This window comes from Gymnogyps californianus, chromosome 8 (assembly GCF_018139145.2).
Source record: "Gymnogyps californianus isolate 813 chromosome 8, ASM1813914v2, whole genome shotgun sequence".
In the NCBI taxonomy this organism is placed as follows: Eukaryota; Metazoa; Chordata; class Aves; order Accipitriformes; family Cathartidae; genus Gymnogyps; species Gymnogyps californianus.
The window spans coordinates 25,821,182-25,840,040 of NC_059478.1; the positions used below are offsets into that span (position 1 = coordinate 25,821,182).

Genomic DNA, 18,859 nt, shown 5'->3' on the forward strand with positions numbered 1-18,859 from the left:
GTTTGATAGGCAGCAAATATTGTTTCCTTTTTAAGCTGTGTGAAGTATAGAAAGGTATAAAGTGATAGAAGTCTGTTTCTACAAGGTCTTGGATTTACCCATTACCTCATAATATAAACTAGATTTTTTGGAAATACTTAGTTATCAAACATAATGAATTAACAGGTACTGTGCTCGTACAAGTTCTAACCTACCAAAACCTTTAAATTGCTTTTTTTATTAACTGCTTTTTCTCCACATGCAATATTTGTTTTCAGCATTGTATTTTGAACTTGCAAACTTGTTTAAAAACAAGCTGATAGTATTTTGGTTTTGTTTTTAAAGGAAAACAGCTACTTCCCCTATCAAATAGTGTCCACAGTGGAGTGGGACAGACGATATGGCAGCCACCTGGAGATACCTCAAACCTGGTCCGCATGAGAAATCAGTCTCTAGGGCAATCTGCTCCTTCACTTACTGCTGGTTTGGTGAGTGTGTCTGGGAATCCTCATGATGATTTTGTGCTATAAATAAAAAGTGGTGTGATCCTGTGCTTTAGTTTTTACCTTGCTCTCCCTGCTCTTGCTCAGTGAATGCAGCATTTTGTTCCTGTGGGCCCTTTTTAGGGTAGAGCATGAATTAGGAGGAGAATATGTTCATCCTGCTTTTGACAAAAAGCAGGAAAAAAAAGTGTGTGAAGAATAATTTCTTTTTGAGGACGCTCCTTCTCAATGCTACTTAAGCTGCCTTGATACCTGAAAGAAAATATCACTGGAAGTCTAGGGAGATGTGAGCACGGGAACTTGACCATTTAAAACAAGTTTAATTGGGAAACATCTTTCTGAGTAGCTACCTCTGCCTGGTTCCCTAGAGAATATCTAGGATGAAGCTGAAAGGGATAACTGTCCAAGGAATCGAAGAGCTGGAACTGACATCTGCTCTTCTGCGTGGTTTCTGTCAAAAGGTTTTGGTAAAGTGAATGTATTTTTGAAGAAGGTTGTAGCTGTTAAATTAGTATTTTCTAAGAGAGTATTCTGTATGGGGGGGAAACTCAGATGGCTATAGTCAAGACTGAACTGCAAACCAAAAGGAACACACATTTTGTTTGTAGATGTTCCTTATTACCTCTAAATATTGAAAATCACTAAAGTGCAAGGAGAAGAAAAATATGAGTAGGAAAAGACAGTTATTTGTGAGCAGTCATATATGCAACAGAAATTGTTGCTAAATAGTAGACTAAAAGCAAAGCTAGAAGCTTTTTTTGCCAAACTTCCATAGAGTTGCCTGTATAACAAGTTTTACTCGAGGAAATTTTGATGTGCACTACTTTATAGAGCTGCAAGTAACTAGGTAAATTTATATTACACTGTACAACTGTTCAGAAGCAATGACCCCTTAAGTAAAAGGGTGCACCTTGGATGTAGCCCTTAGATTGTTAGCCCTTAGAATGTTTGGGGGGATCCTAGACAGTTTGGCACCACCAGCCTATGAAAAGAAACTTAAATCTTTAAAGTTCAAAAAGCCCATGCATTTGTGTTACTACTAATTTTGATTTCACAATGAAGTATCTGTAGTCTTAGCATTTTCAGACATACTACTGTATTGAAATTCTTCTGATTTGATTTAACTGTATTGTGTCTTAGTTTGGTGCCTGTTCAGTATTTGCCTTAAACTTATATTCTTAGCAGTGGTTATAATTTGACTATATCAACAGAAAGGGAAAATGCTCACATGAACCTGGCATCTAAGTATTTATCTGATGGGGATTAAAAAAAGTAATATGTTAAAATACAGGCCTGTTCTCTAGAGGCAGGCAAATGCCTTGAAGCTTCATAGCTTAAGTTAATGAAAATAACTGTGCTTTAAAACAAAGCATTAGTTCTCAGATATTTAATTTGGAATACTAGTTCATTGCTTAACAGCTGTGTACAATTCTGCATATTACTAATATGATGTATTTTCAGTTTGTCATGGCAGTGTTTGTGCTATCAAATGTTCTGATGTGAAACGCAATGCCAGTAACTTATTTTAAAATAGTTTAAAATTCTCTGCTTTCTAATTAAAGCAGAGAAATTCAGCTATAAATCCAGTATTTGTTCCTCTGTGATGGTGTTAGGTCCTGAAGTATATGGTCGCTTTCCTATCTCTCTATACTTTATGGTGGGCTGTATGTTAATTACAGTTGCAGTTAATTAAGCCTAGAAATTAAGAATTTTTATATGAAATGGGCTTCTAAAGCAATGACTAAAGAGCTGGTCACAAGATGAACATGGAATTAAATACAGTGAGTCTGGGGATCTTGAAGCTAGTCACATGTTTGCAGCTGTTTTAATATACTTGTGGTATTGAAATACGTTTCACAAATTAGAATAGCAAAAGGTCTCTTGCCAGTATAATTAATCTCCTTTGAAGAATAGCTCTATTAAGAGATGAGTAGGTTCAGTAATGCAGAGTGTCATTTTAATATGCCAGCCTTGATTGCTAGAGCATTTAATTCTTTTATTATTTGTTATAATACGATAGATGGATAGCTAGAGAGAAGTGGGAGTGTGGTATGGGAAAGCCAGAATACTCAAAGCTATGTGCATTGTTTCTGCTGCCTCTTTTTGGCACTGTAGGTATCGGTGGATTTTCCTTTGCTAAATTGCTTTGCTGGCATTCAGTAATGTGTTTTTTTTTACTTTCTAACCACTACTAATCCTACAGACTGTTTGCTGTGCTTAAATTACATTCTTTTCAACTTTGAAAGTATTTGCAAAGCAAAAAGATAAATTAACAATAGCAAACCTGTAGAAATTAGTTTGCAGCTTCTGAAACAAGACTGATAGCTAGGCTACTTATCAGCAACAACTCAAGAACTGGAAATACATCAAATTCTAACATGCTAAACTACATAAGCACAGTTTATTGTTAGGCAGAATCTTTCAGCTCATACATGTGTGATAGTCTGGATTAATGTGTCTGCATAGCAGTTGCCGCTAGATCCTTGACTTGAGAAAGAAAGCAGGGCAGACTGAATGCTGAGTGCTGTCATCATCGAATGATAGATGTTGATCTGATCTGTGTGCCTTCTAAATATATGTGAGGATTTCGGAAGACGACCTTCAGTTGATCATCTACCCCTAAGACGGATGGCTCTGGTCCTAGTAGATTGAATTCTGGTGCGGAGCATCCTATTTAAGACTTTTAAATCCCCAAGATAGCCAAGGAAGCAATCAGAGAAAGAAGACATAAAGCATCATTGTGGGCATCTCAGTGGTGTTTTCTGCTCTCAAGACCCAAATATAGTAAAAACTGGGGGCGCAGGGAGTGTGTATAAGGAACAGAAGGATAATAATGTGGATAATCTCTTATGACTTAGTTTGGGGGTTTATTTATTTGAAATCTTGACCTGCAGGCACCCTGTCGTAAAAAGAGTTGGACTGTGTTTTGAAGGCAGCTGAAGTGAATGATCAGGAATATGGATGCATTCTCTTATGAAGAAAGGCATGAAGAACATCAGGGTTTGTTAATTTTAGAAAGGAAAAAGAGCTTGTGAAGAGAAAGTTGTGGTTGTTGTAGAGGAGGTAGATTGGGAGTGTCTGTCTTGCAAATATTTATTTTGACAAAACTCAATGTGAATGAAATTGATTGCCAGAAGCAATGCTGTAAGGTGTTAATATTCCAGGGCTGGAGCATTTATGGGTGGGCAAGGGATGATTTTCCCCTCATGTTTGCTGTGAAGGACAGGTTGCTCAACTGGAGCACTACGCTAATGCTAAATATGTATTTACATTTGTGGAGAGAGATGTGGGGGTTTTTGTGTGTGTGTCCCACCCCCTCACCTCCCATAGAGAGCATCTCAAGCACTATCTCCAGCACTTTGTGAAAGAAACATCTGACAGTGTGCTACCTGTTAATTAGGACTACATCTTACATGCATTGCTCACTATCTAATGCCTGGAAAAGTTTGAGATGTTCCAAGAATAAGAAACCATGCATGTTCATTTTCCCAACTGTGGTGATGGGAAAACATTTGAAGAAGCCTGTCAGTGGAAAATTAGATACTTTTGTGAAAGAGATTTTGAACCTTTTTTTTTTTTTTAAATACTTACAAACTTCAGTTTTCTAAAGTGCTCCCAGTACTGAACTGAAACGCACTGTACTCCTTGAATTGAAAAACTGAACATCATTTTTGAAAATGAGGTTGAGGATTCTAGCCAGGTGGTTGCAGTTCTCTCTTTAGTGTAAACTTTCTTCCTTATATTCTGTACCACATGGTACGTGGTCAGATCCATTTCTTCATCTTCAGAGGTGAAGTCTACTGACTAAGCAGTTGGTGCTCAGTTAATGCTCTGATGTCAGATTTGCAAGATTTCCTTGTAGGGTCAGTCTACTCTTCAGAGAATAATTTCAAATGACTTACGGTTTTACATTTACTTTGTAAGGTAATGGTTAAAACAAAATGAGACAATTGCATATTCTTTGCTGTTGTGGAGAGTGCCAGATAGTTCACCCTTCCCTGGTCGTCTTCTAGAAGAAGTGGTTAAAAAAAGAAGCCTCTCAGATCTTGAATAATGATCTGGAGGACCGAAAGGCTCAAATGCAGAGACTTGAAATTACTAACAAGCTGAAGAACTTCCTGTGTTGAATAACACCGAGCCAGTGACGCTGCCTGTTCAGCCTGATTTATTCTGAACGTTTAGTTCCCCAAAGCTGTGCGGATTAGGCAATACCGAGTGGAATGGGGACAACGGTCATCCTTGTGATGGTGGGTCCTTGGCTCTGCAAGGAAGCGTGTATTGGAAACCTGGTAACTGAGACAGACTTCACGCTGTGGCATGTTTTCTTTGATGTCCAAGTTGGGGTATGCTTTTTAGATGTAGGAGAGAGTATTTACTGTTTATTTTCTAAATTTTTACTCCTTTGCTTTTTTATTTCATTTTAGGTATATTAGGAATAGAATCAATTGTACCTAATATATAAACTTCCCATAATAGTGTATTTCCCCTGTGCAGGTTGCTCTTTGTTACAAAAGGATGTACTTCAAATCTGTATCGTTCCTGGCTACCAGGAAGAGTGGCTAGTTGGCTACAGATTTAGGTGCGTGGGTGAGACAACTTAGGTAATTCCCTTTAAATTCACGGGAAAGCCAAATGCAATTGCTAGTTTTTCGGAAGCCTGCTGAGGCGTTCGTGGTGCTGGTCTGCCATCCGCTGGCGGGCCTCGGCAATTGACAGAAATCGTTAACTCCGAGATCCAAGTAAGTTTTTGTAAAACGTTTTTAGATATCCTGGTAATAGTTAGCGATTTTACAGCACAGGCATGTTATTTCTGGGATCGTGTTCCACAGTAACTACTTGCTAGTAACCTGGCCTTTTTTTTCAGCTGGAGTATGAATTAACTTCATATTTTAATACTATACCATGGTTTGGAACATTCTTTTTCTGGTAACAGAGAAATGATGGTTAGGATAGTTATGACTAAAATAATAATTAAAAAAAAAATCTTATTTGGAGCTAATTATATAAATCGTTGTTTGCAATTTTTGGGTCAGAAGCTGAGTTGCCTGATTGTGTTTTGGTCGATGGCCTGCTAGGTGGTGCTGCAGTACCGGAGGTCTCAGTATAGTGAATTGCATTTTCAACACAAAACGACACTATTGCTACAGGGCCAACCTAAAGAAGCGCTAGAGGTGTTTTCCTGTAGACTGTAGCTAAAAGAGACCTTAATTCTGTGTTGATTGTCAATTCAATACAGAAACTAATAATTCAAAAGGCTTGATGAAGTGCAGTGGAACTAGAAGTTCAAGCTTCTTTATACTCTACTTCAAAAATCCTCCTAGTTATAAAAGAAAATTCTGTCTCTGGGTCTCTTACATAGTCCCTAGTGCTTTAATGGATTTACTGTTTATGATTTAGGATCTCCGCTTTATGCAGGCATCTGGGTAGTGGTTGTTAATCTCAGTGATGAGGTCTTGGAAGGAATAGAGTTTGTTGTGACTAGCAGGTATCTGACTAGCAAATTAAACATTAGTTTGCAAAGGACAGTATCTGATCTTCCACCGCACTCTCCACCTTTCTGCTCAATATGTATGCTGGCAGTGAGGTGAGTGCATAGAGCTTAAACTTCTACCTCCTCACAAAAGAATTAGTTGTAATCTCTGTCTTGTTATTGAAAAATACAATACTAGTTGGGGGACAAATCGTTAATGCCAGTTGTGCGTAGAGCTACCTCCTGCCGATTGACTGGGTACTTATTACAGAAGCAGACATTTGAATCTGATGAGGAAACTTCGTTTACATTTGTGTGTTCTGAAACATGCAGCTGCTCTTTTCCCAAAATGTTTTGTCATAGATAACCTTACTTTTAGTTTGTATTTTAGGTGGTAACGTGTTGACTATTTAAATGTTGCTGCGTACAGCTGAAACTACTTTTGTCTAAGAATAATCATTAAAGTTATAGCTGATGAAGACCATAAATTGTTTTAGGGTGTAGAGAACTTTCAATACTTGACTGTACAAGTAGAATTTCCTATTTTTATATTGTTAGAAAAGCAGAAGATAGCAGAAACTATGGTTATATGAATGAATGGATTTTATTACTGTATGAAGTCATGGAAATTGCATTTTAAAATAGCAGTTGTAATTCTAATAACCTGAGATGGGAAGTAAGTGGATTTCCAAATTAAGACCCTGTGAAGTCTAAGTTTATGCATACTAATTAAAAATTTGCATTTACTTATGCTGCAAAGTCTATGGGTGAATCTTTGAGAGTTTGGGTACGTCATCAATTTTGGAAGATGTGCCTATAAGGAGATAGATAGAAGATGAGTGTTCCTTGAAGAACTAAAGCAGTGTCCAGGCTTGCGTTTGTTTGAAGGGACTGGGTTTGAGGAAGAGGTAAGCAGTAAGTTCTAGACAGAGGGTTGTATGTATCGGCATGAGGTGAATGATAAAACTTGAAAGTAAGAACAAGGAATTTGGATCTGATAATGTAGAACAGTGGAGAACAAGGCCTTTGCAAAGAAGTAATGACATTGTAAGCAAACTGCAGAAGAGCTTCTTTGAACGTATTTAAGTGTTCTGAGCAAAATTCTGAGCATTGGGCAGTGTTTAGAGTGCTTGCAGAGACTTACCTTTGTCACAGCTTTAAGGTATCTCTGGTAGGAAAACTAAAATGCATATGCTATAATTCAGTGTGTTTTTGTGATAGATTCGGGACACGTGTCACAATGGCACTCAAAACTGATAGCCCTGATAGGTTTTTCACTAGTAAACTTCATTCTGAGCAATTCATGTGTATCTGTGTGAAGAACAGCAAATAATTGTGATAAATTCTGTACTAAAGTTATATTTAATATATAGTGCATGTTACTTAAACACAGTCAGCATCTTTTTACTCACTTCAGTTAAGTGAATTCCATTTTGGAGTGGACTCATTGGCTCAAAGGAGATTTTCATACTTGAAAGAAAATTTGGACACAGTTCTGTGTAACCTGAGGCTTGTCATAGTAGGAAATATGAATTCATAAAACTTGCATTGTGATAATTGTTAGGCACTAGACTGTCAGTTTGAATGATTGCAGTTCTCATTATCTTCAAATGCTGTGTGTTATTTTTTTGTCTATGAATGTGTTGAATTGATTTTTGGCACATGCAGTCAGTTCTCTTCCTGACAGCAGCACTATTGTAGGTGTAAAGTGAGAAACTGCTGTAGTGTGCATGGAAAATTAGCTTTTTTGCTTGGGGACCTGTGGGGAACTTATGATAAAATATAAAGAATTATTCAGACTGTCTTGAACACACATTGTCACTGAGTGAGGCTTTGTTCCCTAAAAGTGTTGTTCTGTGGTTCTTATTGACCTCTATATAAAAACATACTGATGTAGACAATAAAAATTCATTTTTTTCATTTAAAATAGTAAAAAATTGGCTGTTTTATTTTGGTGATTTTTGGCAGGTATTTCCATAGAAAGGTAGTGTGAGATGTCCGCATTTAGTATTTTAATATGGCTGCCTTCTGTCTCTGGTGACGCTTCTGGTAACTGTTTCCTAGGATGTGACAATAGGAGGATCAGTCTTTAAACATGAAATGGTTTGTTTTCCTAAGTTTCAAACTACTTTGTTCCAGTAATGCGAACTGTTTTGATCTTTAGAACGTCTATAAAAATCCCTCTCACTCTTTAAGTAAAAGCTTTAGAGATGCTCTAGAAATGAGTAGCATAATCCTCCACGTTTGGCTGCTGTTTTTTGTTTGGTATGTTTTCCTATACTGTGTCATTTTGGTTTATCCAAGCCATGCAATGTGTCTTTCCAGCCATCCAAACAGTTTCAGCTCCAGAGACAAAGTGATTGCTTATTTTACCACTTGGAGGAAAATGGGAATACAGTTGTTTGTATGCTTCACCTCTGAACAGCTGCAGCTCAGAATCTTTCCTAAAAGTTAATCTAAAGTCCATATTACTTTGAGATTACTAGAGGGGGAGAGGTGAAATCTCTTGACAGAGATAAGTGTAGCCTTGTAAGTGAAGTACCGTATTAAAGCCTGAGACTTATGCAACAGCCCTGATATCTGAACTTTGATAAACTAAGATACAGAGAGGTTAAGTCATTTGGTCATCAGTAGAACCGGAAGTAAAGTATACCTCAGACTTTCTGTAAAGCTCAGTTTATTAATGCGTGGAAAATGTTTGAAGCTCAAATGGAGGGTGCTATGAAATAACTTATTCCTGCAGTCACTGTATATAGTGTGCCTGTGTCATTCTCTTATTTCTGATTGTGTTAAAGATATTTAGATTTTAAAGTCAGTTGTTCAAAAGCCAGGGAATACCTTGATCTCTTACCTGGCTCTGCTATGTTATTATTGCTAACCCGAGCATTTCTGCAGGAATTGTGAGCTTTAAACTCTTCCCTGGTGGGAACTGCAGAGTCCTTGTGCTGTGAGAACATGAGATATGAAGTCAGAATAACCATTACGCTAGCAGGCTTGGTTTAGAGTCAATATCTGTAGTTCTTCCCTTTGTGAACAGAGACTAGGATAAATAATGGCCAGGCTGTTTTTTCAAAGCTTTGTTTATTATAGGAATAGATGAGGAGAATTCTTGTATTGTGGCATTTTGGATTGATCAGAATTTTTTTCACTGAAAGCAGTTGTGGCCAACTATACGTACAGTGCAAAATTTGCTGAGAGGGTGCATTATGTGTTCAAAACAAACCAGCTTACCTAAGCTGTTTTATTAGTAAATAGTGTGGAACAACTGACTGAGGTGCTTCTTGCTTCTGTTATATATTGCAATGACCAAGTTTCCATTTAAAAAAAAAAAAAAAAAAAATTCTGTGTACATCACGAATATAAAATGCTGTCATGTTGAGACTATACTGCGAGTATGCAAAAATGTGTGTCAATGTGAACTTTAAGTTATTGGCAAGGGGGAAATGTTTGTAATAGAGGATTGAAAGATGTGCAGGGTTTCAGATCTGTCATAAAAGGATGTGAAATGTAATTAACCTAAAATAACCTTTAAAATATTTTTGAGCCTGATAAATTAAATGAGCTGTTGAGATAACTTAATGAGAGATTTTAATTTTATACCTTAAATAATATCCTATTAAAATCCTCAAGATTTTGCGTTGTGATGGAATCCACTGAGACTTATATTTTCACCATAACCTCATGATTCAGTAACATTGTTAATATATTTGGTGCATATTTGAGGGGTAAGGTCTAGGTTAATGGCAGCATTTGTTCTTTAAGTGCTTGAAGCCACAAAGCTCTAATTGAACATACGAATGTTCAAACCTCCTTATTTTAATGTAGTCATATGGTATAGTGACAATAAGAGTAGCTATATGATGAACTCCTATGTCAGGGTTCATAAATTGTCCATGAAAACAAATTATTATGTGAAACTTGGAATTAAAATTCTCTGCCTTAGCGTTTAAATAAAACATGAAACTTCAGGTCTAAAGTGGTTTCTGTATTTGTCTTCACTCAAAATTAGAAATAAGTATTTGCATACCTTTAATATAGAGAATACTGCTATGTGATTTGTTTACACAAATAAAGTTACAGTGCATGCACTAAATTTTTCACACAAAGACTTCTAGTTAGATACTTTGTTATGTATTTGTTTCAAGTAGTTAAGTCTGCAGCAGTACTTTTGGCAAATTTGTATCTCAAATTTTCTAAATATTGGTAATTGAACTACTTTAATGGATGAGCTGTTGCCAAGGAAAATACATAGTGTGTTTATCACAGTGTCAAGAATGCAAGGGTTGAAGACAAAGGTCACAATGTTCATTACTGCTTGCATTTCATCAGTGTTGCTAACCTTGGTTGCCTGTTTGCAGCTTTGCATACTGTGCTGTCTCTAGCGTGAGCTAGATCCCTTTTAAGATCCCTCCTGCCTGTTCTGATGTTCCTAAGCTCTCCTTTCCCTCCTGTGTTCTCCCAGAAGTGTTTATTTTTCTCTGTGGCTTCCCCTACCCCTAGAAAACAGGAAAAAAAAGTCCCCACAGTAAAAATTAGTTCTTATTTGATGATAGCCAGAAAGGTATGAATTTGGACTGCTTTGTGCACAAAGTATACTTCTGCTGTGACCTCCTTAATCCCCCCCCGTAAATTCTTTGGGCTGTGGACTATGGGTCTGGGAATCTTAGTGTGAAAGTTATAGAGTTGTGTCTTGTATTACAGTTTTACTGTTGCTCAAAATTTGCTTGTCTCTTGCTTACCGTGCAGTTACTAGTTCTGGTACAACCTTTATTTCTGTAGTATCTCCTTGCTAAATGAATGGTGTTCTGAATCATGTGCTTTTGATCCACAAGCTCTTTGACTCTGCTCAAATGACAGTATGCAATGTAAAATAAAGTTTGTGGGTATCATTAAATCTATTGATAACTATTTGTTTGGTTTTAGGTAAGTTTCTGTTGTTTTGCCTTAATTCACTTATCAAATAATTTCTTTCAAAAGAAAGTAAAATGTAGGGTGTTATGAATTTAAAACACATGCACACATTTCTTATCAAAGAAATCTTAAATCTTATTAGAAAAAAATGGGCTAATGAAATAATTAGATAAATTTGGCAAGATAAACTGATGAGGTTTTTGAAAGAAAAGAGGAACAATTTGTGATATTGTGTACACGCAGAACTGTCTGAATTGAGAGGAAAAGTACCATGTCAACATTGTCAAATTATATTGATCAGGCATCAGCATCAATCCTGATTAAATAGGCAGCTGTTTAAAGTGGTATATTTGACAATGACATCTTTTTATTTTCTATATGATTGCTTGCCTGCTGACATGTTTATTTCCTCAATGTAATTTACATATTGTGTTTAAAATGTTGCTGACTAAGAAATACTTGAATTATACCAGACATAGAGTAGAAAGAAAATCAGACCTTCTTATGGCTGGTATGAACATGTATGAATATCAGGTAATATCTATAAACAAAACAGTTGATTTATGTACCAACTTAATTCCAAGAGAGCACTCTAATAAATTGAATGGAACGTTTCTCTTCTTTTTTTTAATGCTAAAGGTTATTTAGAGATCAGTGTTATATAGATGAGATTTAAAAAGAAAATGGCAGCAAATCTTTGTATAAATGAGAGGTGTTGAAAACCTTGGGGGACCCTGTTCTGTGTGGATTATTGTCAGACAAATCTGTGGTATCAATTTCCTTGGGAAAGTGTCAAGAATAGATTAAAACCCGTTTAACTGGAGGGGTGCTTGGCCATTAAACTTGGTTCTACAATGATGTGATAGATATCCCTTACTGTTCTACCTGCTGAATGCCTCTATTTTTCCATAAGCAAAAGGTAAACTGCTGCTCTTCCCCTTGGCTTGCTATAAATTGCAATAATTTCAAGGGAAAGGTGTTGTGGTGCCTAACTTCTTCAATGAAATACATTAATGATGCATGCCCTTCCATCTGCTATCTGATTGCTTTTGTGTCCCATTATTAACAAGGCTTTTATCATCAAGCTTTGCCTGCGCTGTATGAAATCTCCATCTGAAAATAGCCACGGGCAAGCGTTAGTAATTGTTAGCTCCATTTTTCCTTGCACATCAGGAAGCTTCTCCAGTAGTTTGGAGGTTCAAAAGTAGGTAATCACAGTTTCACATTCTGGAGCAAGCAGTGAAAGGTTGGTTAAACTCCATTTTGTGTTAAGTAAAATGAATAAAGTTGATTTAACTCCGTTTCACCTAAGCTACATAACTGAGCTTATCCTTTTTGTTATAAGCTTCTGTTCTCTGTTGAATCCCTCAGTTCAGAGTAGTGGAAAGTGTATAATAATGTTCACTACCCATAAGTATAATTATTACATTTTATACTATATGTTTTACAGATAATTACTTTAATCCCATAAAATGCTCAAATTCAGACATGGCTATGCTGAGGACTGCCTGTCTCATTTACATGCAGTTCTGTGTCCCAATATTGTGTCCTCAAAGTAGATGGGAAAGGTTAAAGAGATTGGGGTTGTGGCTGGGTGGTGCTGCCTGTTTAAAGACTCTCCTCCCCGCTCCCATTTGAAACAGACAAAGCATCAAGCGAGTAGCACAGACCACCTAAACATTGAAACTTGGATCTAATTAAGAAGTAGTAATCTGAGGCCTGTATTGCCCACTGGATGACGAGGATAGGTGATGCTGACTGCAGTGTGCCAAGGAAGATTGGGCACTGTAGAATGAAATGTTAGTGGGAGACTTCAGTTACTTACATGTAGACTGGACACATGCCACACTGGGACATGATGAGAGTAGACTTTACGTGTTCAGTGATTGTTTCATAAGACAGATCAAGCTCTAGCAAAGAGCCCATGGGAGGAGAGGTAACATTGCTTTTATCCTTAGCAGTGCTCAGTTCTGGTTCAAAATGTAAGTCAAAAAGCCACCCTAAAGGCTGAAACTGAAATATATGTATGCAGAGCTAAAAATAGTCAAAAAACTGCTAAAGTTGCTTTCAGTTTCAAAAAGATGAACTGATTTAGAAAGAGAAAGCTTGTTGAAGAACAAGGAACATCAGCTAAGAGACCTGCATCTTTATAGTTTCCATGGAACTGAGTTAAGGACCTCTTCTTCAAAGCAGAGAAATGCAGTGTTCCCCCCCTCCTACCCCTGAATAAGAATTACGAATGGTTAAAAGGAGAGCGGAGTGGTTAAAAACAGAATAAAGGAGGTTGTTAATTCAGGGAGTAAAAGGAGATAGTGACACAGCTTTAAAATAATTCAAGGATGAAACGTGTGAACTACTATTTGTGCTGTATAGCCAATTGCTTAAAATAGTTTCAGTAGTTGAGGACTGGAAACTGGCAAATGTGGTACCAATATTTAAAAAAAGGGATCCAGGAGAGATCTGTGGAGTTACAGAATTGCAGATGTTCCCTTCATGCTATAGTTGCCTGAATCCTAATTCCTATGAACGTAATTTACCATTCGGTTGCATTAACACCATATTTAAATAGAGCAGCCTTACCACGTCATTCAGATAACCCTGACAGTGCTGATCTCACTGTTTATACTCTGCTATTACAGTATGTTTGTCATCAGTGGTTTTGTATTTATTTCTAGGTGATCAATTAAAATGCTGAATAATGTTATATGCATGACTTCTGTTGACACAGAATGGTCATATTTAGTAGCAGTTCTTCTGACAGCTACTTTTAAAAATTCAGTTGATTGGCAGGTTCTTAATCTAGAAAGTTTTGCTGTTTCTTAGAGATATATTTTTTAGAAATGTAGTTTGCAGGCAAGTTAAAAGCTCTGAACAATTCCAAGTCTGATGTCTACATGTTTAGTTTATCAGCAGAGGCAGTAATTTAAACACCCTGACCCCCACCTCCCCCATCCAAAAGCACCTAAGAACTGTTCTCAGATATTGCAGTGATTTTTTTTGCAGCCTTATTTTTCCATAAAAATCTCAACAACTGATGTTACTTCTACTTTTTCTTTAATTGGAAAAGCTGATACAGGATTAAAATAATTATTTTGCCCGGGATTGACATCATCCTAGCTGCTCTGAAACCTCCTGGATAATCTGCTTACTCCTTGACTCTTGTTTGGCTGGGTAGGAATGGGCTTTTTTTGACTTTTCCTCTGTTTTCTGTTGCAAAAGAAGCTTTGAAGGCAGTACTGAGAAGGAAAGGGGGCCGCTAGTGTGGGAAATTCAGGAGCACAGGACAGAGAGCAAACTGCTACAATAAACTGATAATGTTGATGTCTGATAACTTTGAGGTATATTTAGTATTGTGCTGCTGTTGTTGTGTTTGTGTTTTGCCATTGCAGCTCACACTTTCATTTAGTTGCTTTCTACTTCAGTGACTTCAGAAGGAAGCCTTAGGAGACAGGGGTTTCTTCAGCTTCGTTACCTGTTCTGGAAAGAGCTTCGCCTTCCCTTGAATTCCACCTTGACTGTACAGATTTGTGTTCTGCTATGAGATTATAGGCTTTTTTACTTCACAACTTTGGCAATTTTGGAAGGCTCCTTTCAATATTAAACCATTCACCTTTTGCATTAGCAGATTATTTTTTCAGCATGGAACTGTGGAGTGTTTTTTTTCTTCTATGAAGACCTAATGTTTTCATAGAATTGAATTCTCTGTTTTCTAAAGTAGTTTCCTGCGTTAATTAGTTTCTTTCTGGATCCTGTCAGACTCAGTATGATACCAGTCTTCTGAGAAGCTTCTTTTGTTGATGCATTTACAAAAGGCTCTACTTCCATGGAAAGAATTTTCTCTAGGGATGCTGCCAAGACTCAGAAGTCCAAGAAATCTTATGGCTTTGTATTTGAGTGTAATCAAACTGGCACTCATTGTCATTTTGTCTCTTTAGAGCTGGAACAGATCTGTAGATGAATATGTATTTTTGGCATTGGCTTTAACCAAAATTGAAAGTAATGGTGTAAATGATCATGATTGCCAGAAACGTTGAGCAGTGGTAGGGAATCAAAGTTTCTGCAATTGTTCCTTCTTTCCTGGTAACTTCCAAGCAACTGGCCAATTTCATCCAGGCTTGAAAAGAAGAAGAAATGTCAAAAATAATTGTAACTGCAATTTCATAAGAATTGGAACCGAGTAGGAGCCACCCCCTCACATTCTCTGAGAGAGAGACAGTTCATTGTTTATTGTGGCTTGGCAGCACTGGTTGACACTCAAATATGACAGCTCTCGATTAGCTAGGGCAGATGCTGTCTCCAGTTGGGTGGAGGTAAAGTAGGACAGCCGGAGTTACCTCTGTAAGGACTATAGGAGGGAGCAAGATGACAAAAAGACAAACTCGAGTCTGTAGGAGACTGGGTGTGTTTAATTCTGTTGCTTGAGAAGTAGCTTGTTTATATTTCAGTACTGAAAGAATCTGACATCCTTCTGTTTCCAAAAACATTGATGTTAGTGACCTAACTCTAGGCAAGGTTGGAAGGACAGCTTTGGAAATGCTTCTTGTAATGCTTCCTTGTTGTCAGTTTGGCATATTACTTTTACGGTGGAAGGAATGGCAGGATGCTACTCCAGCAAATTGAAGATCTTTCCACGTGCTGCTGTTGCAGTGTTCTGTGGTTGTCCCAAGCTGAGACTGCACAGAAAGGTTAGCACAAAGAAGTGATGGCCGTCCTTGCTGGACTGTAAATCTGACCTTCCAGAAATTTGGGGAGGGAACCCTCACATTTTGGTTGTGCATATTGGAGCAGAGTATACTTGTGGCATCATCTGCAGTTTATTTCTTTGCCTTTCACTACTAAAGACATTAAAAAAATCAGTATTCTACAAGCTTGAAAGAGAGACTATTATCTAATTGGCTTTTGGTTAGGAGGATACTGATTTCTAGGTCAATGTAAAACAAATGAGCATTTAAATTGAAGAGGAGCAGCTGTTCCAAAGCCCCTTTCCACAGTGCCTGGTTTTGTTAAGGATAATTATGTCTAATTTTAAATTATGATAGCTTTGAGTATTGAGCTTTGCCTTGTTACATCCACTAGCTCATTCTCCTTCATCAGTAAGAATGTTCCATCATGGAGCTAGGTTTCTGACTGGATTTATTTTTCTGGGCCTTTTGAATTATGAAGAGAAATACAGCTTTAAAGATGGGCTTTCAACACTTTCATGCCAATGTTACCATACTCCCATTTTATTTTTCGATATAATGTTGCCTGATTCCTGTGGAAAGATACTGCTGGGAAAATACATATTTATGTAAATGTGCAAGATTTTTGTTAATATTTTTAGCTTGAAAATGGAAACATTAGACTAGTGCTGAAAAATCCAAGAAAGCTCGTCAGCCCTTGGAAGGAAACATATGCTAAAGATGTCCTGTGGATTACATACTGCTTGTTTCAATTAACACATTGATATTCTCTGTCAGTTCTTGAGACAAAAGCCCAGGTGACAATTCAAACGATGCATGAAAATCATATTTCAATTTTTTTCTGGTAAGCTTAGATTTTTTTTTTTTTTTTAAACAAAGAACAAAAGATTTCAACTGCTAAGCTCAATGTTATATTAGTAATTCAATAGGATGTCTGAACACTTTAAAGAACGTATATTGTAAATATATTGCTGCTGCAATGAAGCACTTGTTTTTATGAAATGTTCGTTGCTGGACATGGCAGTGTTGTAGTGTAATGCACAAGAATTGTGAGTTTGAATTGAATTTGGAGTAAAATGCAACTATAACTATCAAGAAATGTAAAATATATATTTTTTTGCGTTTTAATTGAAATCCAAGCATTTTTTTTACCTGCTAGTTTTGTGGAAAGAGGTTGTCTTCACATGCCTTTTAAAATAATTAATGTCACAATTTTCCTCTGAGAAATATTCTTTGAGGCTCTAAGTCAACATGTCTTACTGTCTTTTGTTTCTTCTCCCCTGACTAAATGTAATAGGTTCTGTTAAACAAAACCAAAAAAGTTTGAGAGATTGCCAAATTTTTATTATGCATCTTCTTTTTTTGAGGAAAAATAGCTTTCAAAGAAAAAAAAATAACAGGAGAACTCATAAAAATGGGACGTCTGACACAGATCCTGGAGAAGAGGAAGAATTAAAAAAATAAATTTGTCATTGCACTGTACATCTTTGAAATCCTGAATGAATTTATTCTTTTATCTTTCAGATTTTGTTCTAGTGTAGGGGATAAATGTTGGGAAAAGGGTTATTTGTAAAAAACGAACAGCTTTTAACTTGTCTAGCATTTTAAGGGGATGATAAAATTGTGAGAAATGAATAGCAAAATTTTGTCTGAGATCAGAAAAGGAGGAATAAAAATCGGTCAGAATTCATCAGCAAAAAAGTGCTGTGAGACGTCTCCCTAGATATCCATGTAAGGTTAGTCTGGTATAGACAAGGAGAGTAGGGGAGTGAAACCCTCTAGCTCCGAATGTTTTGGCTTATCATCTTCAAGTGTTTATTTCGAAGGTAGTGTTTGAATGTGTATCATGTTGGTCTTAAGCAGGCAAAATGGTACGATTTTTGGAGACTTGTCCAAGCACTTTAATGTCATCTGGAAACCAAGATAAAATTCAAGGTATATTGAAATGAATTGCATGTGGATTAAGTTGGAAAAATATATTCAGTGCTGTAGATGCTGTTCGGAGCAGAATAATTAAAGAAAAATCAGTTGTTAACTTTCATGGCGTTTTTCCTAATGAGTATGTTTGACAGTCTAATTTGTTATTTGTAAATGTTATGCTAGTGTAATAGAAGAGGTTCCTTGTTTTGCAAAGCATCAGGTCTGAAGGCATGAGTGTCCAAACTGACAAATATCCTATCGATACAAGTGAGAGTAAAATATAGTGAAATACAGCTTGGTATAGTCTCATACCTCTGCAATTTCTTGTCCTTAAAACTCTTCAACTCTGTAAAGGAAGTGCTATCTCTATGTAAAAATTGTCTAGCTTGTACTTCAAAGTCAAATGTGGCTTTATTGATGAAGTAAGAATCAGAAGCAGAAAAGTTTGGGAAGAGTTTACAGAAAAGGCATATGCGAACCACTGCTGCTGTGGTGAGGCTGCAGGAAGAGTGCGGCTAGCCAGGAGTGTGGAAGAACTGTAGAGGGTAGTGGAGGAAACTTATGTATAGTAAAATTTTGGGGGTATTCCTCAGCATGTGCTTGCATGAGATATGAGATCCGTCTGTAATTTGTAGCTTTTATAGAACCGGTTTCTATGGTAAAATAGCTCTTGGGCTAACTGTGTTCATGATGTCTTTCCTGTGGGATTCTTGAAACTACAGGTTTTGTTGTTTCTATAAACTTTTCAGTAAATATCAATACCTTTCATTAGGGAATCACACAAGAGTTGGTATTGGGTCCTTGAGCTTTGGTTTTGTTGCCATTCTGATTAGAGGTATTCACTGCTGATGTTTAAGTCCGCATGTCTCTAAAGCATGAGGGTTGTCTTATAATAAAGTAAGAGAATCCTGATTTTGGTAATGTCATCTAAATGTTTACTAAACAGAAATTATATTTCTTCAGGTTTAAATTTGCAGCATATATTGAAAAAGGCTTCTCTGCCTATTGAAAAAAAGTGTTTCTTTTAAAAACGGTATTGTATTTGAAATGTAGCACCAGAGAAGCTAGTTTCCATTCTGTTCTAATGCCAGTTTAACTTCAGAACAAGAATGTTTGCATAGTGAATTCAACATCTTCTGTAAATACTAAAGTTTAATTGAAGATTCCTTTCCAAAGATGTTTGCTTTCAAAGGGGCTTGAGCCAAGGAACTTGTTTCTGCCTGGAAGCTGGTGTCTCTTCTGAATATACCTTCTATGGTACAGTATGAAAACAGTTGGTCTGTAGATGAATGAACTCTTTCCTCCACCCTTGCCGACAGGAAATTTACATTTGTATGGAAGATTAGTGGGTGTGCCGCCTTTCATAATGTATTGAATGTGGGGGATGGGGCAGT

General features: G+C 36.9%; 1 protein-coding gene across 2 annotated transcripts in view; it reads left to right on the forward strand.

Moving 5' to 3' along the window:
* The window catches only part of MAST2 (microtubule associated serine/threonine kinase 2), a 199,508-nt gene that overhangs the window by 25,929 nt on the left and 154,720 nt on the right, over positions 1-18,859 (forward strand). For both annotated transcript variants that reach the window (XM_050900979.1, XM_050900980.1), the window contains exon 3: positions 325-467. In XM_050900979.1, coding sequence (XP_050756936.1) covers positions 325-467 — 143 coding nt within the window. The remainder of the gene's footprint in view (positions 1-324; positions 468-18,859) is intronic.